This window comes from Heterodontus francisci, chromosome 13, assembly GCF_036365525.1.
Source record: "Heterodontus francisci isolate sHetFra1 chromosome 13, sHetFra1.hap1, whole genome shotgun sequence".
NCBI lineage: Eukaryota > Metazoa > Chordata > Chondrichthyes > Heterodontiformes > Heterodontidae > Heterodontus > Heterodontus francisci.
In genome coordinates, this window is record NC_090383.1 from 26,490,506 (window position 1) to 26,512,934 (window position 22,429).

General features: G+C 47.5%; 1 protein-coding gene across 3 annotated transcripts in view; it reads left to right on the top strand.

The window, feature by feature from the left end:
- The window catches only part of LOC137376297 (solute carrier family 22 member 2-like), a 43,902-nt gene that overhangs the window by 15,997 nt on the left and 5,476 nt on the right, over positions 1 to 22,429 (top strand). For 2 of the 3 annotated variants that reach the window (XR_010976163.1, XM_068044566.1), the window contains exons 8-9: positions 3,129 to 3,237; positions 10,593 to 10,705. The exons of the other annotated variant lie outside the window; for it this stretch is intronic. Coding sequence is in view for 1 of the 2 variants with exons in the window: in XM_068044566.1 (XP_067900667.1) it covers positions 3,129 to 3,237; positions 10,593 to 10,705 (222 nt within the window). In the remaining variant the exon portion in view is untranslated. The remainder of the gene's footprint in view (positions 1 to 3,128; positions 3,238 to 10,592; positions 10,706 to 22,429) is intronic. 3 annotated transcript variants of the gene reach the window in all.

The following is a 22,429-nucleotide window of genomic DNA, read 5'->3' on the forward strand; positions in this document are numbered from 1 at the left end:
AGGTCCCCCCTCAACCTCAGTCTTTCTAATGAAAATAATCCTAATCTACTCAACCTCTCTTCATAGCTAGCGCCCTCCATACCAGGCAACATCCTGGTGAACCTCCTCTGCACCCTCTCCAAAGCATCCACATCCTTTTGGTAATGTGGCGACCAGACAGGGCGGCACAGTGGCACAGTGGTTAGCACCGCAGCCTCACAGCTCCAGCGACCCGGGTTCAATTCTGGGTACTGCCTGTGTTGAGTTTGCAAGTTCTCCCTGTGTCTGCGTGGGTTTCCTCCGGGTGCTCCGGTTTCCTCACACATGCCAAAGACTTGCAGGTTGATAGGTACATTGGCCATTATAAATTGCCTCTCGTGTAGGTAGGTGGTAGGGAAATATAGGGACAGGTGGGGATGTGGTAGGAATATGGGATTAGTGTAGGATTAGTATAAATGGGTGGTTGATGGTCGGCACAGACTTGGTGGGCCGAAGGGCCTGTTTCAGTGCTGTATCTCTAAACTAAACTAAACTAAACTAAACAGAACTGCACGCAGTATTCCAAATGTGGCCGAACCAAAGTCCTATACAACTGTAACATGACCTGTCTTGTACTCAATACCCCGTCCGATGAAGGCCGTATGCCTTCTTGACCACTCTATTGACCTGCGTTGCCACCTTCAGGGAACAATGGACCTGAACACCCAAATCTCTCTGTACATCAATTTTCCCCAGGACTTTTCCATTTACTGTATAGTTCACTCTTGAATTGGATCTTCCAAAATGCATCACCTCGCATTTGCCCGGATTGAACTCCATCTGCCATTTCTCTGCCCAACTCTCCAGTCTGTCTATATTCTGCTGTATTCTCTGACAGTCCCCTTCACTATCTGCTACTCCACCAATCTTAGTGTCGTCTGCAAACTTGCTAATCAGACCACCTATACTTTCCTCCAAATCATTGATGTATATCACAAACAACAGTGGTCCCAGCACGGATCCCTGTGGAACACCACTGGTCACACGTCTCCATTTTGAGAAACTCCCTTCCACTGCTACTCTCTGTCTCCTGTTGCCCAGCCAGTTCTTTATCCATCTAGCTAGTACACCTTGGACACCATGCGCCTTCACTTTCTCCATCAGCCTACCATGGGGAACCTTATCAAACGCCTTACTGAAGTCCATGTATATGACATCTACAGCCCTTCCCTCATCAATCAACTTTGTCACTTCCTCAAAGAATTCTATTAAGTTGGTAAGACATGACCTTCCCTGTACAAAACCATGTTGCCTATCACTGATAAGCCCATTTTCTTCCAAATGGGAATAGATCCTATCCCTCAGTATCTTCTCCAGCAGCTTCCCTACCACTGACGTCAGGCTCACCGGTCCATAATTACCTGGATTATCCCTCCTACCCTTCTTAAACAAGGGGACAACATTAGCAATTCTCCAGTCCTCCGGGACCTCACCCGTGTTTAAGGATGCTGCAGATATCTGTTAAGGCCCCAGCTATTTCCTTTCTCGCTTCCCACACGAACCTGGGATAAATCCCATCCGGACCTGGGGACTTGTCCACCTTAATGCCTTTTAGAATACCCAACACTTCCTCCCTCCTTATGCTGACTTGACCTCGAGTAATCAAACATCTGTCCCTAACCTCAACATCCGTCATGTCCCTCTCCTCGGTGAATACCGATGCAAAGTACTCGTTTAGAATCTCACCCATTTTCTCTGACTCCACGCATAACTTTCCTCCTTTGTCCTTGAGTGGGCCATTCCTTTCTCTAGTTACCCTCTTGCTCCTTATATATGAATAAAAGGCTTTGGGATTTTCCTTAACCCTGTTTGCTAAAGATATTTCATGACCCCTTTTAGCCCTCTTAATTCCTCGTTTCAGATTGCGCCTACAATCCCGATATTCTTTCAAAGCTTCGTCTTTCTTCAGCCGCCTAGACCTGATGTATGCTTCCTTTTTCCTCTTAGCTAGTCTCACAATTTCACCTGTCATCCATGGTTCCCTAATCTTGCCATTTCTACCCCACATTTTCACAGGAACATGTCTCTCCTGCACGCTAATCAACCTCTCTTTAAAAGCCTCCCACATATCAAATGTGGATTTACCTTCAAACAGCTGCTCCCAATCTCCATTCCCCAGCTCCTGCCGAATTTTGGTATAGTTGGCCTTCCCCCAATTTAGCACTCTTCCTTTAGGACCACTCTCGTCTTTGTCCATGAATATTCTAAAACTTACGGAATTGTGATCACTATTCCCAAAGTAGTCCCCTACTGAAACGTCAACCACCTGGCCCGGCTCATTCCCCAACACCAGGTCCAGTATGGCCCCTTCCCGAGTTGGACTATTTACATACTGCTCTAGAAAACGCTCCTGGATGCTCCTTACAAATTCTGCTCCATCTAGACCTCTAACACTAAGTGAATCCCAGTCAATGTTGGGAAAATTAAAATCTCCTGTCACCACCACCCTGTTGCTCCTACATCTTTCCATCATTAAAAATTAATTTTCAGAACTGAATAAGTGCAAATGCCTATTAATTTTTTGCACCTCACATAAAATGTTTCAAATAACAGCAGAATCACAGGATCACAGAATAATACAGTGCAGAAGAGGCCCTTCGGCCCATCGAGTCTGCACCGATGCATTAAAGACACCTGACCTGTCTACCTAATCCCATTTGCCAGCACTTGGCCCATAGCCTTGAATGTTATGACGTGCCAAGTGCTCATCCAGGTACTTTTTAAAGGATGTGAGGCAACCCGCCTCTACCACCCTCCCAGGCAGGACATTCCAGACCATCACCACCCTCTATGTAAAAAAGTTCTTCCTCAAATCCCCCCTAAACCTCCCAATATAAGACCTTTTTCTCAAAAGAATAATAATTAAAGTGCTGCTCAAGAAATATGAATTGCTAAAACAGTAGCTTGGTTTCCTGTGGTATTTGAAATAATAAGCAAGTAAAAACTTTCATTCTAACTTTTAATCCTGTTTAGTATCTGTGGCAAGCTTTTAACTTAGGTTATTAATAGAAGGAATTTTCCTTTAAATGCATCTTTAAGTTGGAAGTATTTTGTTTGAGCAAATGCTTTTTCTTTTACAAATTATACATCTTAACTTCTTTCTAATTCAGATGTATACTGGCTGAAAGCAGTAATCGCATCTTTGGGCAAGCTAGGAATTACAATTTCCTTTTTAATGGTCTGTTTTGTAAATACCGAATTATATCCGACATTTTTAAGGTAGGTATAGAATAGGAAGTATTTATATACCGCAACAGTTGACTTTTTACTAATCCATTCAGCTACAATTGACATTGAACAGTACTGAACAGATTGCTGGGAGAAGAATTCAAATATTATATCTCATTCTTTTAACTGATATTAAGGGCTGGATTTTGAAAGTCCGGTGAGAGCTGGAGTAAGTGTGCATACACTTTGAAGATCACGTTCTCGGAGGTTGACACTGGGTCCCGCTGCCACCGGAAGCCATTTTTAAAGGGACTCCAATTAATTGCCTGTTGAGCTAATTGAGGAGCTCTTTCAAAGGCTTGTTGGGAGCAGTCTGCAAGTTTCAATAAAAGGGCATGGGAAAAACACCATGTCTGGAACACAGCAGGGTGTAGAAGTCGTGAACAATGCGGAGGGCCATGAGGGCTACGGGAAGGGCTGATTAACATGTTGCAGAGGCACAAAATAATGCTCAGCTGCTCCAAACGTGCCACAGAGTAGCCATTGCTGGAGCTGAAAGACTTGCTTTTCTCAGTGGTAGTGGTAGGAATCTGAAGAAGGATGTGAGGCCGCTGGCATCACTTGGGTAGCTGGAGTTGGCAGGGGAAGGCCTGGTGAGCAGACGTGCAGCAGCTGAGGGAGTTGAGATGGAAACAAGCTACCCTGACATTGGACAGAGCAGGCATGATGAGCTTCAGCAAATGCATCCTCTTGGACAGGAGGAAGCCAGAGAAACACAGTGAGGGGCTGCAAGGGGAAAAGGCTCTACTCAGCACATTGGGTCTGCCCTACCCAAGAGACTGCTACCTAGAAATGACAAAGTGACAGTGTCATAAGAGACTGCGCCTATCCAGGCAGAAGGTCTCGGACCTGTGTGCTCTGATCCACAATGATCTGACATCTTGCGTCCCCTGTGGCAGTCCCTTACCTGCAGCCATCAAGGTCACCATCACCCTAAATATTTATGCAACAGGGTGATTCCAGAGATCAATTGCGGATCTAGTGGCATGTCGCCATTGGCAGCTGATCACTCCATCAGTCAGGATACGGATGCCATATTCCAGAGGATGGGGGACTATATCCACCTTGACACAGATAGACCAGCACAGGCACAGAGAGCATTGGCCTTTGTTGCCATTGATGGATTCCCTCAGGTCTAAGGCATTATTGATTGCACCCGTAGCCATCAAGGCACCAACAGACCAGCCAGTCAAATTCCTCAACAGAAAGGGCTACTACTTATAAATTGTCCAACTGATCTGTGACCACATGAAGTGAATCTTACAGGTCTGCATCTGGTTCCTGGGCAGTTATCATGACTCCTTCATCCTGCGAGAGTCCCAGGTGCTGCACATCTTCAGGCCCACATCCAGACCCCCTGGATGGCTGCGGGGAGATAAGGGTTATCCACCAAGGAGGTGGCTCCTGAAGCCCATTCGAAGCCCAGACACAAATGGAGAGGTGCTACAACCAGAGCCATCTCCTAACAGGGACCTGCATTGAACAGGCATCTTGAAGATGCACTTCAATTGCCTTGACTGGTCAGGTGGTCCTTTCCAATACAATCCAGAGTCTCTCGTATCATGGTTGTCTGCTGCGCCCTGTGTAACAATGGCATTGCAAAGAGGCCTGAAGATGGATGAAGAGGAGCATCTGGAATGCCCCTCCACCTCAGAGAAGGACTGGGAGGAGGAAAAAGAGAAAGAAGAGGAGGAGGATGGGCTTGCTCAAGAGGTGGTCAGCGACCAGGTAATGCAGGATGCCCAGCAGTGCCATCCAAACCTCAGGGTGAACTGCAGGCTGGCATAGCTGCAAAGGCTACACTGATTCAGCAGTGTTTCACCTGATTGCCCCCAAGCCCTTGTGGCTGATGACCCCAAAACTCACCTTCCAGCATACAGAGCTATCATACCATTATAACCCTTAACTGCGCGGTCCCATTGCCAACCATGTGCATGGAGAATGCAGCTTCCTCCGCCAACATTGTCCAACATCGTAAGGCATGGAAAAGTAACATTCCCAGGGCCCAACATCCCAGCCACCGTCCCCACAATGCTTCTGACATGAAACATCAATAACACACAAATCAGATTGATAACATAAACAAGTGAGGAATACAAAGCAGCAAACAAATGTGGAGAACAGCACCCAGGTGACCCATTAAGTGAAATCAATGTTTGTCGTCTTTCCTTCTCTAACACTTCTACAAGGTGCTCGCCCTATAGAGGATGAGGTGGAGGCAGCCTGCTCCCTGCTTTCTGCCTCTGGCAGAGATGCCCACGGCTTCCACCTTCATGGAGGAGGTGCCCCTGTGGGCTCCTACACAGGCTGCCATGCCTGCGTCATTGCAGGGGGTACCTCTGGCACACAGCTGGTTCCTGAGTTGAAGGGGGTGAGGGGATGAAGTGAGATGTCGCTGCGCTGAGGGGTGGCTCCTTCATCTGCTCGACGATCGTTTCAGCCCCTTCCTCGCACCCGTGGATGTTTGAAACAGCCGCTGACTGTGACGTAACTAGCATCCACTCCGAGCTCTCTGTGCCATTAGTGACGGAGTGGTCTATGCTGCAGAAAGTTTCACTCTTCCTGTGCATATCAGCACGCTGCTCCTGCACCCACTCAGAGTGGTGGTGCATTTGGCTCTTCAAGAGGTTGCCAACCTCTCAATGGAGGAGTTCATGCAATCAAATCCCTGAATCACGTGTTATGACTGAGGTGGGAGGAGTGCACTGCTTATTCTAGTTCCGATTCTCCACGGGTCACAACATATATTTAAATTTTTTCCCACTTACTGATACGGTGAATCGTGGACTCTATTTTTATCCCAGAATAAAACACACCAACCAGATTTCTTGAATAAACAACACAATTATCTGTTTATTATAAAACAAGTCTTAACCAGTACTGAAGTAAAGCATAAACACACAGATTGAAATGCTAAAATTACCTTTTTACCTCGAAACACACACACACACCGGTTAACCGGAAAAATAAAGTGATTTTTGTTTTTAGATCTCTATTACAGACAAAAAAACCTTGGCTGAATACTTGCCCATTCTTGAAGAAACAGCAGATGAGATATGTTCTGTTCCAAAACTGGCATACAGTCTGGCCTCCAAATACACATAGATGGGTCACTGGGATCATTTCGAACAGTTCTTTTCAGGCAGCGTTGAGAGTTAATTTAGCAGGTTTTTCTTCAAAAATAGGAGACGAGATGAGTTGCCACAATGGACTTCTCAGTGTCTTTTAGAGAGGTGCTGGAAAGTTGAACTGGTTGTGATCTTCTCTCCTTCCTTGGGAATTCTCTTCTCTCCTTGGAAGTTCCCTCTCTTTTTATACAGTTCAACCCAACTCAAAACAATTCAAAAGCAAAACCGCAAACAGGTCAACCTTTTGACCTCCATCAATCTTGACTTGTCACTTCTTGTAAACAACTTCTCCAGGTGTCCAAAGTTCTCTGTTGCTAATTGAGCTGGAAGTCAGTTGGTTTCCCGGCAAGGCTTGTTGTTGCTGGAAGCCGGGTGGTTTCCCAGAAATGCTTGTTTTCCTCACAAGGCCTTTCAGTGACCCTTTTAAGAAACATTTCCAAGGACTGTTTTTCAAAGTCAAGTGGCCTTTACATGATCCCCTTTGAAACCACAAAGTTTAACATTTCTTCAATCTTTTAAAAATGAATCCTCAAAAACCATCTTCAGCTGCTTCATCGAATACCTTCCTTCAATAACAAGGTCATAGGTGGGGATGTTCGCTGATGATTGCACAATGTTCAGCACCATTCGCAACTCCTCAGATACTGAAGCAGTCCGTGTAGAAATGCAGCAAGACCTGGACTATATCCAGGTTTGGGCTGATAAGTGGCAAGTAACATTCGCGCCACATAAGTGCCAGGCAATGACCATCTCCAACAAGAGAGAATCTAACCATCTCCCCTTGACATTCAATGGCATTACCATCGCTGAATCCCCCACTATCAACATCCTGGGGTTACCATTGACCAGAAACTGAACTGGAGTAGCCATTTACACTGTGGCAACATGAGCAGGTCAGAGGCTAGGAATCCTGCGGTGAGTAACTCCCCTCCTGGCTCCCCAAAGTCTGTCCGCCAAGGACACAAGTCACAAGTCAGGGGTGTGATGGAATACTCTCCACTTGCCTGGATGGTTGCAGCTGCAACAACACTCAAGAAGCTCGACACCATCCAGGACAAAGCAGCTGCTTGATTGACACCCCATCCACAAACATTCAATCTCTTCACCACCGACGCACAGTGGCGACAGTGTGTACCAACTACAAGATGCATTGCAGCACCTTCCAAACCCGCGACCTCTACCATCTAGAAGAACATGGGAAGCAGATGCATGGGAACACCACCACCTGTAAGTTCCCCTCCAAGTCACACACCATCTTGACTAGGAACGATATTGCCGTTCCTTGGCTGTCGCTGGGTCAAAATCCTGGAACTCCTTTCCTAACAGCACTGTGGGTATACCTACCCCACATGGACTGCAGCAGTTCAGGAAGGTTGCTCACCACCGCCTTCTCAAGGGCAATTAGGAATGGGCAATAAATGCTGGCCTAGCCAGCGATGCTCACATCCCATGAATGATTAAAAAAAAGAGGCATTTTCATAACACATGACAGAGCACATGTGTTGCATGAACTGCTCCATTGCCTACCCATAGCTTCTCAAGGCCTCAGGGAATTTTGATAGACAGGAACTTATCTGCTTCTGATTCTCAAGGAAGACGCTCCTTGTTTGTGACATCTAAGGCCCGGCATCTTCGGCCAGCAAAGCATCACTGTGTCTGTTCTCTGTCCTCCATCCTCCGCGGGGGTTTTCCCACAGCTGACTCTGCCTCACCCTCCTCTTCCTGCTCACATGTGATGTGAGGTTCACCCAGGCATCCGTTTCTACACTAATCTGGTGCCTAATCAAGGTGAGTGTGTCAGTGCTAGTGGAAGATGCCGAGGTAAGATATAACGGTGCTGGTTCCATGTAATCTCCCCCCGCTGCGGATGGCAGTGCCGATTTGGCAGGTGCACTTAGCTGCCCCTCTGCAACTGGCCTTGAGGGAAACACAAGAAAGTGGAACTGAGGACTGGTCCTACTGAACAATTGCACTAACACAGCCATCCCCTCAGATAACAGCAGTCAAAGATCGACTGCATGAGCCTCCAATGACACTGGTGCTCATGGTCTTCCATCTCACCATCCCCCACTAAATGCCTCGAGGGCATCCAGGCGATCTCCAGTGCTGCCTCCTCCATTGGGGTCAAAGTGTGCAACTGGGCCACACCACCTCCCATTCTGGCCATCATGAGTGTTGTGGGCTCTCTTCTTCTGCAGGATGAGAAGAGAATGATTCATCATTCGGCTGCCCTCCCTCATCTCTTTCAGCATGACATCCACGTGGGCTGATCTGCCCCTCAGTGATAGCCCCATCTGAATGGTGCCCCAAATGTGAGGGTGGCTATTGTCTCAGTGATGCGACTGGACACTTGAATTGACAATGTTATGGAGAATGGACATTCTGTGAGTTCAGCTCATATGCATACTGGTGCTGACAGCGTTGGTGACCAATCATCTGGGTGCCACTGTCCATTCACCTTACCAGACCGCAAGAGTTCATTGAATCTCTTCCTACACTGGACGCACATCCTTCTTGTGAATCCCCGGCCGCTGACCTCAATTGCCACCTCCATCCAGTTCCTCTGGTCTCACTGGGTGGATTTCTCTTTCTGGACGCTGGGAAGAACACCTCTCTCCACTTTGACATTTCCGTTAACGCTTCAAGGGAGGCATCAGAAAATCGTGGTGTTGCCCGGGGACACATTCCCATGCCTGTGCTGGCCCTCTGAGCTCCCTGCTGCTCCATACCTGCAGGCAACAGCAGGCCCAGTCATGGCTGCCACTTGCCTTTGAAAATCGCCCTCTGAAACTCGGGCTCGCCTATAATTGGGTGCCAGACGCGTCCTCGGGACAATTAGGCCTTTTACATTTGAAAATAACATCACGTCAGAGTGCAAGGTTGCGACCCGGAAATGTTCCAGGTGTCGAGTTCCTGACTCCAGAACCCAGCTCTTTAGAAGTCTAAAATGGAAAGATGATTGTTGTAGAAGTTTGTGGATTTATAGTGTCAATGTACAAATTTAATAAAATTACCTAATTCCTATAAATAATCTTGGCAAAATGTAAGGGTGAGTGCAAGTGGGGAATTCTGTTTAGTACCTACACCAAGCTTTTTTACTAAGATTATTGATGGGAGGAATTTTCCTTTAAATGCACTTTCTAAATGAGAAGTATTGGCCTGAATTTTTCCTCGGGCTTCAGGACCCCAACACTGGGACCAAATGGGAGTCCCCCAACCCCCACTTGCCAGGAGCAAGACCGGCAGAGGGATATTCCCAGGGGTGGCCTTCTAATTGGCTACCTCCGAGCTCGCCGTCCAATTAAGGATGGTGGACGGGCTCCTGATGCTGTCGGCCCACCTCAAAATGGAGGTGCCCTTGGAGGCACATAACTAATTAGATATTTTAGAGGAGCCAAGCAGGCAAGCCCCTCCGATCGGACAGGAAACCCCTCCGGCAACAGTGTTTGGGTGTGAGTGCAGCTTTTGCTGCCACCAGCCCCCTCTTTAGGGAATGGAGCCTCTGGCTCTGATGGCCCTCGGACTGCTGCAGGGAGGTTGCCTCTATTAAGCTGGCAGCCTCCGCACAGGGCAAAATGTCAGCGAGCACGAAAAATCACCTCTAACTGGGGCCTTAATGACGTCAATTGACTTTCTGCCTCCATTGAACGGGCAGCTAATCTAACTGCTTGTCCGCCCCCAGGAAACTTCCCCGGTGGCGGGAATGTGTGTGGAGCCATCCCAATGCGGCCCCCCACTATTTTCTTGGCACCTCCGCCTTCTAGCCCGCCACCCGGGACTGTGAAAATTCAGCCCATTGTTTAAGGCTCCGTTTAAACCTGAAACAGCCCTTTTAACTGTCAGCCACCACTGACACACACACACACACACAAACACACGGCCACACGTACACACACATGCACATGCACGTGCGCACACGCATGCACACAGATATGCACACACAGACATGCAGTCACGCACACATAAATGCATGCACGCACACGCACGCACGCAGATACACACACACGCCCACGTGCGCACAGACATGCACACACACGCACGTGCGCACACATACACAGACGCATGCACACGAGCACAAATACGTACATATATATATGTCTAAACTAGATAATATTTCCATGGAAAATATGATGTAATATAGACATAAATGTTATTAGCTTTTGAGTTAGAAATGAGAATTAGATTTACTAATTACAAAATGTCGATTTTCTCCAACAGAAATCTGGCTGTTTCAGTGTGCTCGGCAATGTGTGATGTTGGGGGAATAGTCTCACCATTCATTCTGTACAGGTTGGCAGCTATCTGGGTAGAACTGCCTCTTGTGGTTTTTGGTGAGTGAGTTGAATTCTATTGAAATGAATTAACCCAATATATTCAATGAAGCAAATCATTCCTTTCCACAACTCCACTGAATACAGTTTTCTTCTGTTAGGATAACAAGCTAATTACAGAGGAAATCCAGTGGTCCATCTTAATTCATCAATCCAGATACACCCCGCAGTTCCCCCCACTCCCACACCCTCTAATACCATTACAGCATCCAATTGTTCCTTAAACTGATGTAGAGTGTTTGACCCAGAGTCCATTCCATGTATTAATCATTCTTGTGCAAAGAAAAACAGTGGTCTTAACTTAGTCTTTTACCAGTTTGAACCTCTGACCCCTTGCTCTACTCTCACAATTTAAAGTACTAGTCTGGATTTGTATTTTTCCTTCCTGTAACTATCTCACATCATCTCTGTAAGATGATCTCACTAATCCTTTTTTGCCAGGCATCCACAGAAAGCTTGTCAACATATCAGCGTCATATTTCCAGTCGCTATGTTGCCATTAGCAGCTTTCTGATAGGGCTTGGGAAACAAAACTTCACAATGTTATGATTCAACTGTTATTTTATTCTCTACTGCTTAATAATGTCAATTAATAGCTTGTTAATGGCTCCTGTTATGTATTCGCCATTTGCTGGATATTTTATATATCTGATTTATCTCAGAGCAATACAGAGATGACACTAGTTCTAAGTCAACAACGAGTTTATTTACAGTGCTTTAAAATATCTCAGCACTTACAAGATTTCAGTACAATGTCTCTATCAGAACACAGTCTTTGTTTTTACGAGAACCTTCCAGCCTGTCTCTTTAGTTTCAGTTTCATAAACTCTTAAGCTCCACCTGTAGGCTTAAGCAATCCAGCACATGAACACTGATCAGTGGTCAGACTAATACATTCAAACCATCGAACACTACAGCTCCTAAAGATGTTTGGTGCTGTTTTCCATGGGAAGGGTCACTTTTTGGTCCATGAATCCATAAAACAGGTAGGTGACTGATGGACTGTTGGGCCAGGTTCAGCTCATCAACTGTTGTACACAATAGCGCCTACAATCTTAAAGGCCGTAAGACTTCTACCACCTGAAGCAGAATACTAGAGCACAAGGAAAAATTGTTACCATCCATATTGCTATTCAACCAGCATCCAGCAATGCCATAGTGTACAGAGAATGAAAGGTCTTTCACTGGCTTAATTTGCAGGTGGTATATGTTCACTGACAATGGCAGTGGGCCATTCAGCCTCTCAAGCCTGCTATTAGATCATGGCTGTTGCATACTCTGTCTTGGGATTGTGCACATTAATGCTAATTTTCCTGTGAGTTCAAACCATTCATACCTACTGCACCAATTCAACATTATAGGGTTATACTAAGGAGACGGAAGGCTCAATGGTTAACTGGTGGGTGATATGCATTCTCACAACAACTCGTAATGGCCTTGCTGCAATGCACAGACAGGTCTGAAGTGTTGTACAAAGAAACTAATGCGCAGACCAGTGGACTGATCACCCAGGTCTTTGGTAACACTTCAGCTGTATGCTGTGCTTGGCTGACTCATTCCTGAGAAGGTGGTTATTGATGCTGTGCAGCATGCAGTAAGGAGTACATCAGTGATCGGCAGGTAGCAGTATGAGAAAAGGACAAGAGAACACCTGCTCTGAGGCAAAAGGACCACTGGCAGCACATGAGCAGTAGCAATTGATGGATGCTTTATTTATTCCCAGAGTTGCTGCACTGAGACATTTATCTTGCATTAGCTGCAGTGATGTCCATCCCACCTGTTTTCCTACCGTTGCCCTGCATCTTACCAGTAACTCATCAACATGAGCGTGTGACAACGGTGTTCACAGAGCAAGTACAAACAGCGTGATGCTTTAAGTAGTGACACCATTTACTCCATATTAATCTGTGACTGACCTCTAGATTATGATGGGCAAAAAGATGTATATATGTGTCAAGATGTATGTGCACCATCATGAGGATAAGTACCAGCAAAAGAAATGGTTGAGGTGAATGCAGGGCATGCATGTGCATTGCAATGGTCTTGTACACCTAATGCTGCATCTCAAACCGATGGATCTGAATATGTCCCTGCACACTGCAGTTCTCTGGGTGTTATCAGCAGATGGTAACGATGAAGTGTCACTATCTACTTCTACTCCTGCCCCTGCCTTTGCCATGAGCAACCCTGACACACCAGTATTAGCCCAGGGCCTCATGAGATGTTGCCATCACCATGTCCAAGAGGTCAGGGGTCCATTCCGCCAACTTGTGCCAGGCTTGGTGTCTACACAGCACTGCTGCCAATATGAGAGCGAGCTGAGGACGACCTTTCCATGTTGTCTCATCCTGTACTGCCAAAGGGAATTTCCGCAGGATCTGCTTCAGTTCTGCTGTAGCACTGAAGAATGGATGTAGGTGAGTACTGCAATCCCTCCTGTTGGCAGTCTGGCACTGAAACCAATACCTACACTTCATGCATTGTGTTGCTCACATCTCCATTGGCTGCAGTGGAGGCACACATTCTTCGGGTGTTACTTAGCAAGACTGCCACAGCATGTATCGCTGGGCTGTCACCTACTCCACATCAAACCACAGAACACAGAAGCCCAGCCTCTCATGACCATCTTACCCACGTGATTCAGACTGCTGAAGGTTTGCAATCATGACTCTTTCAGAGCATTCAGCCTTTGATATACTGTACTCCCTATGGAGCCAAATAAAATCAATACACGAGGCACATTTCCAGCATCCTCACTGGGGTTTGCTGAGAGGCCTAATTCATCAGATATACCTGAACATGATCTAAAAGAGCTGTACATCCAACTGTACATCCAAATACAATGTACATGATTCAGTGGGGGCAAAATTCAGTAGCCTCTGAAATGGGTGTGGGGATCGCGATGTGAAATTGGTCTGTGTCCGTTGCTTCCCACGCAGGAAGCATGCCAACTTCTTGTTGCCTGTTAATTTGCATGATTGCTGCATGCAACCCAGTGTTAAACACACTGTTGAATAGCTGCACGCCTCAGAAGGGGGATCGGTTCATGCAAGGCAAACACCACTCAAAGCTAGCCTGCACTACTTAAAGGCACAATGCACTCTTAAAAAGGAGGTACATTCTGGCTGGAACAAGTTCTGGAACTGTTTATGGAAGAGAGCCTGAGCAGGGAGAAGAATGAATTATGGCACAAAAGGGAGAGAGCGCACTCCAAGGTTCTCAGATCCTGCACTGGAGGCCTTGATGGTGGAGGTGGAGAGGAGGAGAGATGTGCTCTAATTACAGGGGGCCCTCCAGACAAAGGGTTGAATTTCATGGTGCGGGCGGGTCTCCCAGAACCAGGCCAAAAAGGCAGAGGGATTTACTCCTCAGCCATTTGGAGACCCCCTGGCATGATTCTACGGCACCTGGCCAAATAACTACCCCATGCCAGGGTTCCCATCCCTTTAAAGACAGGGATCCAGCCTTCAAGAGCTGCTGGCCAATCAGAGGGCCAGCAGCTCAATAGTACTGGCAGTACCACCAGAAACCGTGGCCACTGCCAGTACTCTACCAGGCCTTGGACCCAGGCCCAGTGCTGGAGCCGACCTGAGGTAAGTGAGGCAGGGTTGCCGGGGCCAGTCTGGCAGGGCCTGGTAATGGGGGTGGGTGTTGAGTACAGAGGGAGGAGGGACCTTGGGAGGTGGGTTGTTTGCTTGCAGGGGCCCTCCCCCCCACCCCAAGCTAGCAGGGAGGTCACCTCATTTTACTGGGTGACCTGCCCGCATGGCAGATGCCCGCCCCCAACCACCGCCCACCCCCCCCCGCCCCCCGCCCCCCGCCGCTGGCCTAACACCAGCAGCGGGGGAAGAGTAGCTTAAGTGACTGTTAATGGGCCTCTTACGGGCCTCAATTGGCTTCTGGATGGAAAGCTGTCGTTGTCCTAATCTGCCCCAATAAATTACAGTGCAACAGGTAGGTGACAGGCCCACCGCTGCCTGCCTCCTGTCACAATTCTACAGATCCCCACTTCCTAGCCCGTCTCCAGGGGGCCCATAAAATTCAGCCCAAACTTTGCAAAGGCAGTGCTACGAGCTCACAGGACAACTGTTTTGCTTGTACTGTGTCTTCATTGAACTGGCCTAGTGATGGCTGCCTGCAGTGCCTCATGGTAACATCACATGACTACAGCAAGCCAGGAGGCACATTAGTACAGTATTGCATTTCTAACCCAAACATCCCCCTTTTCATACAAAAGAAACAAAAAAAATTACAAGTATTATCATTTACACTGTGAGTTGTCCTAGTTATCCACTATGCACACAACAGTGTCTGCACATGCATTGCACACATAGGGCTGAATTTGCCGAGTGCGTGCAGTTTGTGGCGGCGCATTCTAAATGCTCATGCCGCCACTGAGCCCCCGTGATATTATGCGCGGGGGCTCATTTAAATAGAGGGGGCGGAGCGGCCGCACCCGATGACATAAGATGGGGGGCAGCCGCCATGTCCCCGGCAATGGCATCCGGTGCCACCACGCAGGTGTCAGCGCCATTTTTAAAGGGCCTCAAGCCCTCCGGTTGCATTTTAAACTTTAAAGGCCCCGATCTCTGGGATATAACAATAAAATGTCATTTCAAACATAAATCACTTCTCCCAGGCCCCCCCACAATTGGGTAGATTATACATTTGTCAAAATGATATTTGACTTTCTGCCGTTTCACCTTGATTTTGTCACTTTGCCATCTATGATCTGGAATTCCAGATCTTCGTTCTTATCATTGCATTGGGCTCTCAGAGTAACTTGCCCTCTTGGCACTAGTATGGTGCCATCATACAGCCTCAAACTTACTGTCAAGGGCTTCATTTTTGGATCGCCATGTTGAGCCACTTTGCACAGATCTGTGAAGGTCATGATGTTACATGGCGCACAGGTGTTTATCTGGCACTTTATGTTGACTTGATATTCTCCTTCTGCAGTCATCATTCCAACAGTCACAAACCATTTATAAACGATCGACCTGACTGAACCAACCTGTCGTATGTTGTATAGTGATTCATCAGAATCTTCAGCTGACATCTCTCCAGTGGCCATCTGTACCTGCTTGTTGTGCTTCCTTCTAGCCAAACACTTGTATGCAAAATGATTTGGCTTCTTGCAGTGGGAGCCTTGTTTTCCCCACGCTGGACATGACTACTTTTCCTTTGTGTGATGTCCTCCGCAGTGTTTGCATTCTGCCCTTTGTCTGTGATCTTTCTTCCCTTTCGGCCTGGAATGTCTATCAGCATAATGCAAGGCCTGGTCTGTTCTGCCATAAATATGCTCTATCTCCTGATTTACAACCTCAGCACTTCTGCACATGTCGATCACTTTCCTGGGAGTCAGTTTCTCCTCTCTCAGTAGACGTGCGCTCACTGCGGGATCTCTACTGACTAATACAATCCTGTCTTTAATTAGATCATCTGTTAGTTGTGCAATTTCATAGGATTCTCTGAACTGTGTTAATGCAGTCACATATTGACCAATGCACTCTTTTTCACCTTGAGCCCTAATATTGAACACATACCGTTCATAAGTTACGTTCACTTGGGGTTCAAAGCGTGCCTTCAAGGTGTTCAAAATTTCTGCTGTCCTGTTCTGTTGGTCAAGAAGATTTAGGGTGGCATACATTTTGTAACAGTCTCTCCCTAACTGTGATAAAATGGCACTACTCATAGCTGCTCTGGTTCATTAATTAAATCTGTCACAATTTCATAATTTTGCCATTGCGAGTGGAAAAACTGCCAGTTCTGTTTCATGTCACCTTTCATTTCGACCATTGTGTATTACCCAGTGCTTTCAGCTGTGGCCTGCTTTTTTGTTCCTTTTCCGTGGCATCCTGGGGCTTTTAGCAGCTTTCATCAGCTCTGAATATTCCTATGTTCCTCTTTTAGTAGCTGTGCTTCTATACAGCTCTTCAACACTCAATCTCAGCTCCACTCTGACACCATGCTACAAGCTCACAGGACAACAGTCTTGCTTGTACTGTGTCTTTATTGAACTGGCCTTGTGATGGCTGCCTGCAGTGAGTGCCTTATGATAGAGGTCATATGACTATGGCAAGCCAGGAGGCACATTAGTACAGTATTGCATTTCTAACCCAAACAGGCAATGGGAGCAGACAGCCATGGCGATCATTGCCAGGTGTAAAGGTCCGAGGGCCTGGATGCAATGCCAACAAAGGTTCAATGACCTCACATGAGTGGTCAAGGTCAGTGAATTCATCTTCAAATTCTATATCCTAAAAACTGCACCACTAGCTTCACACGCAATTCACCACACCCCCATCACTCACCTACCAACAATCTCTATCAATCATGACTCCTACCTAACATTCATAGCTTCACCTCACCCCCATGCACTTAAAACTGCTGCAACCTCACACATACATCTCACAGCTTGCACACACTGCCAGCTGTTCAACTATGACAGCCATACCATCCAACACATTGCACCACACTCACTGACATACTCCCTTTCCCTTGCAGTTCAAGATAGCACATAACTGGACAGCAGCACCTAACCAGTAGGTGACAGGCATGGCTGCATATCCTTATCCCAATGGAGAAGACAGTGCCTGCCATCACAGTACTCATTGCTGAGGCCGTGGCCAGCAGTGAAGCTGAAACCATAGAAGATGTTGGCATCCTCACACCTAATCCTCCTTCTTACGTTCCATTTTCTCCTCATCTCATAATCTGTTCTGATTTCCAAGCTGCCGATGGTTTAAGCATGCACCTCTTGCTTTCCCCCCCCCCTCCCCTCATCACATCCCTAACTTTGTGCCTTTCTCCTTTCAAATACCCAAAAACTACCACCTGGCCAGACAGTGGTGGAAGGACAACAGGTAGAAGAGCAAGAAGACACTGATGATGAAGAAATGCTATCACTCAATTTCACACTTGCAGCCACCAGCTCAGACACTGACACTCCATGTAATTTAGAGGATAGCGCAGAGGCAGGATCTGCATGTGGTGAGACACCGAGCACAAACGGCCTGCAGCCAGGGCAGGTGGCAAGGGTAGTGGGGGTACCAGCTGAGCAGGGAGTGAGGTTGCAAACAAATTCTGCTGCAGAGGATTCAGATGACTTCGATAGGGTGGGATGCAGAAGAAGGCTGATGGGTGTGCACAATGAAATGCTTGGTGCATTGGCAGGCCTGGCAGAAAGCTTGCATGTAATGTCAAGGAGCATGGAGAAGTCCGGCAGCAGCCTGGTACAGGACTTTGCTCAGAGCTTGGAGCCCATCCTTTCCAGCATGTAAGTGGTGGCCGACTCCATGAGCAAAGGTGGACAAAATCATGATGCAACCCCTGATGGCTGATATCTCAGCTTCCATCACAGCACACGCAAAAGTAATCCAATATCTGGGCTGCAGTGGAAGCTCAGACTGAAGGCATGCAAGTCCAGATTGCTGCTATCATAGCTGCAGATAACAGTGTTTAAAGGGGCCTCTAAGATCTCTCAGCAGTCCAGCAATCTGTCCTCCCACAGATTGCTAGGATTACTGCGGCACTACCCTGGAGGAGTAACAGTGGCTCCGTGGACCAGGAACCTGCTGGCCTCTCTCAGAATGATGGCATTTGTTCTTCCACCCCTTCTATCAGTGCCCTTGCTGTTATCTGTCAGCCAGCAGTCCAGACAGCTGCCGCTAATGCCAAGGTGGTGCAGGTTACAGCAAGGCCTTCTCGGGCAGAGCTGCAGGAGGTAGTCCTGCAAGGTCATCTTCAGTCACCCCACTGAAAGTCAGCAACCTTCCACCAGCCATGCTGCTGTGACATGGGCAGCACTAGAAAAACAGAAAGAAAGACTTGAATTTATATAGCACCTTTCACAATGACAGGACATCCCATAGTCAATGAAATACTTCTGAAGTGTTGTAATGTAGGAAACATGGCAGCCAATTTGAACACAGTAAGTTCCCACAAACAGCAATGTGACAATAATCAGTCTGTTTTTGTCAAGTTGAATTGAGGGATAATATTAAATATTGGGTTGGAGAAATAAATAATGGCCAGAACACCAGCTCTTCTTTGAAATAGTGTCATGGGATCTTTAATGTCCACCTGAAAGGGAAGAAGGAGCCTTGGTTTAACATCCCATCCAAAAGACAGCACCTCCAACAGTGCAGCACTCCCTCAGTATCGCACTGGAGTGTCAGTCTTAATATTTATGCTCAAGTTTTAGAATGAAACTTGAAACCTTGTACTTAGAGACAAGAGAGCTACCAACTAAGCCATGTCTGACATACTGTGTAGGAGCACTAGGACAGGTGAAGGCACACAAAAGCAAGACACTAAGGGAATGGCTAAGAGTGATTAGTTGATTGTTTTGCAATATGGCATGGTTTGATTTATAAATTTGGCTTGGAAATATTTTTGTGTGGGCTTTTATTTTTGCACTGTGACCAAGTGGAAGCTGTGATGGCCAGTGACTGAGGGAAGGTAATGTGTGGCACTGTTGGTGAATGAGGAATTTGGGGTGAATTTATTGGTTTCACTGTCAGTCGAGTCGTTCATGGACAGCCAGGCCAGAAAGGGACTGTATTGGTTGCTCTAAGGAATTTTCCTTTAATTAGTTAAATGATTCATCACAGTTCAGGCATGTTGAGTACATTCTCCAAATGCAACTTTATCACTGACATAAAAATACAGTCAGTTACACAATAAACTCATTCAACCTTTTTTTTATTCGTTCATGGGATGTGGGTGTCACTGGCTAGGCCAGCATTTATTGCCCACACCTAACTGCCCTTGAGAAGGTGGTGGTGAGCTGCCTTCTTGAACCTCTGTAGTGTGTGGGGTGTAGGTACACCCACAGTGCTGTTAGGAAAGGAGTTCCAGGATTTTGATCCAGACAACAGTGATATAGTTCCAAATCAGGATGGTGTGTGGCTTGGAGGGGAACTTGCAGATAATGGTGTTCCCATGCATCTGCTGCCCTTGTCCTTTTAGGTGGAAGGGGTCGTGGGTTTGGAAGGTGCTGTCGAAGGAGTCTTGGTGAGTTGTTGTTCTGCATCTTGTTGATGGTACACACTGCTGCCACTGTGCATTGGTTGTGAAGGGAGTGAATGTTGAAGGTGGTGGATGAGGTGCCAATCAAGCGGGTTGCTTTGTCCTGGATGGTGTCGAGCTTCTTAAGTGTTGTTGGAGCTGCACCCATCCAGGCAAGTGGAGAGTATTCCATCACACTCCTGACTTGTGCCTTGTAGATGGTGGACAGGCTTTGGGGTGTTAGGAGGTGAGTTACTTGCTGCAGAATTCCCAGCTTCTGACCTGCTCTTGTTGCCACAGCATTTATGTGGCTGCTCCAGTTCAGTTTCTGGTCAATGGTTACCCCCAGGATGTTGATAGTGGGGGTGAAGTGTTGGTAAAGCCATTGAATGTCAAGGGGAGATGGTTAGAATCTCTCTTGTGTGCCGCGAATATTACTTGTCACTTATCTACCCAAGCTTTTTTGCAGACCTGAGGTGATCAGGCTTGGCGTCTGTAAGCTGGGCTTCCAACTGTTCTCTTAGCCCAAAAAGCTTGTTACTTGTTCTTATGGCTTCACCTTAAGTTCTCTCACAAGATGCCCAGAATGTGTAGTGAAGTGAGGTTCCTTCTCACCAGACCTCCAGATGCCGACATAATGGCCATTTTGATAGTTTTTTTATTTGTTGTGGGTGTCGCTGGCTAGGCCAGTATTTATTGCCCATTCCTAATTGCCCTTGAGAAGGTGGTAGTGAATTAATCAGTTTAATCCCATGTCTCCTGTCTGACAATACAAAGGGAAAGGAGATGCTTGGGCTTCCCAGATAGATAATGTGATGACTGGCTGCTGTAAGGAAACTCCGTTGTTCCAGCTAACCTCCGATGTTAACACAAATCCTTCTCTCATAATCCTATGGAGATGTGATTAACATTGATGGGACACAAGCAAATTCTAACAGTTCCTTCTTCCCTTCCTCTTCCTTTGCCTTCTCATGCTGCTTGGCTAGTCAGCTTATAGCTGGTGGCAAGGACTGTACCTACATGATGGTGACATTGTATTGCATGCAGAAGACCGCCATGAATCTTGATACCCACTCTCCGTAGTACTGCAGGGCTCATTTAGAATGGTCCAGGCAGTGAATAGTTGTTTCAGCACCCCAGTGGTCTGCTCTATCACATTTCATATGGCAGCATGGCATTTATTATATGCGTGCTGCTGCCCATGTGTACGAGGGTCGCACACTGGAGTCATGTATCATGTTGTCAATGGATAGCCCTTGTTGCCCAGTAGCCACCCTCTGTTTTGTCATGGTAAATCAAATGCAGGTGGCACAGCAGACTACCACAGAATGAAGACATCATGACTGCTCTCACAATAACATTAACCTGCATGATTCTTGTGCATGATCACACACCAGCCGGACATTGAGGGAGTAGAATCCCTTCTGGTTGCAGTGCACCTTAGAGCTCATATGCAGCACCCGCAAAGCAATGTGTGTACAGTCAATGGCACTCTGCACTATGGGGAAGCCTGCAATCCTCGCAAAGCCATGTGTTCACTCCGCCTGCTTCTCTCTAGCAAGAAATGAAATATATTCAGCTCTCTCAGAATACAGAGCCTCAGTGACCTTACATGTGCAACAATGGACAGCAAAGTGGGAGATGTTACAAATATCGCGTACTCTAGCCTGGAAGGAGCCCGATGCATGAACGTTTATGGCCATGGTTACCTTCACAGCCACTGGCAAAGCCTTCCTTGGATTTCTTTGAGGTTGCAGTTCTGGTTGAAGCATGTGACAGTTTGCAGTGAGGACATCCTTGTTTAAACACAGACATCTTACACACTGTTCTTCGCTGAGGTTCAGGCAGGAGAATTGCTCCCTGAACACCCTGGGCAGATATGGCCTCCTGCTGAGAGTCCTACCCCCCTCCACCACCTCCCTCTTCCGGCAGTTTGTCGTGCTCTGTGCCACCTATGCTCATTCTCCCTGTCATGATGTAGTTCGAGGGGAATGAATATTCCCTGCACCCATGGTTGGGATTTTGTGTGGCCCCCCCGAGGTGGGGTTGGACATGGGGGTGCACGGAGTACTGCGATGGGTGGCGGGGGGGGAGGGCCCATTGCCACCCTGACGCCAAGTGATCTTCCTGGGGGCAGGTTAGGCCGATGATGGCCTTCCCGCCCAGAGGTCAATTGAGGCCCTAAGTGACCCATTAATGGTGGTGGGGGTGGGGAGTGCCTGTGCCATGTAGGAAGTACACCTTGTAACATGAGGTGCCCTCCCTGTGGGCTTGGTGGGGGTCCCTCCTTTGTGGGCAATTTGTGGCCCACGGAAGACCCCTACCGGGAACCACTTTCCCCCCCAGGACACTCCACCCCCTGGACTGCACAACCAGCCCACTGTCCCCCCTCACTGGGGCCTTCCAGACTGGCCCCAGCGACCCCATCTCACTCACCTTGGGTCCAGTGTTCCAGCGCTGGGCCTGGGTCCAAGACTCTGCAGTACTGGCAGTGGCCACTGCTCTAGGTGGCACTGTCAATACTGCTGAGCTGCCAGCCCTCTCATTGGCCAGCAGCTCTTGGAGGTGAGATCGCCATCTTTAAAGGGACAGGGATTCCCGGTCCTGAAACGTAGAAGTTAAAAGACCAGAGGATCACTCCTGTGATGTTGGGAGTGAGTGGGGGAACCGTGAAAAGGCCAAGGCGGGTTTCCCCCTGCCTTTTCGGCCTGG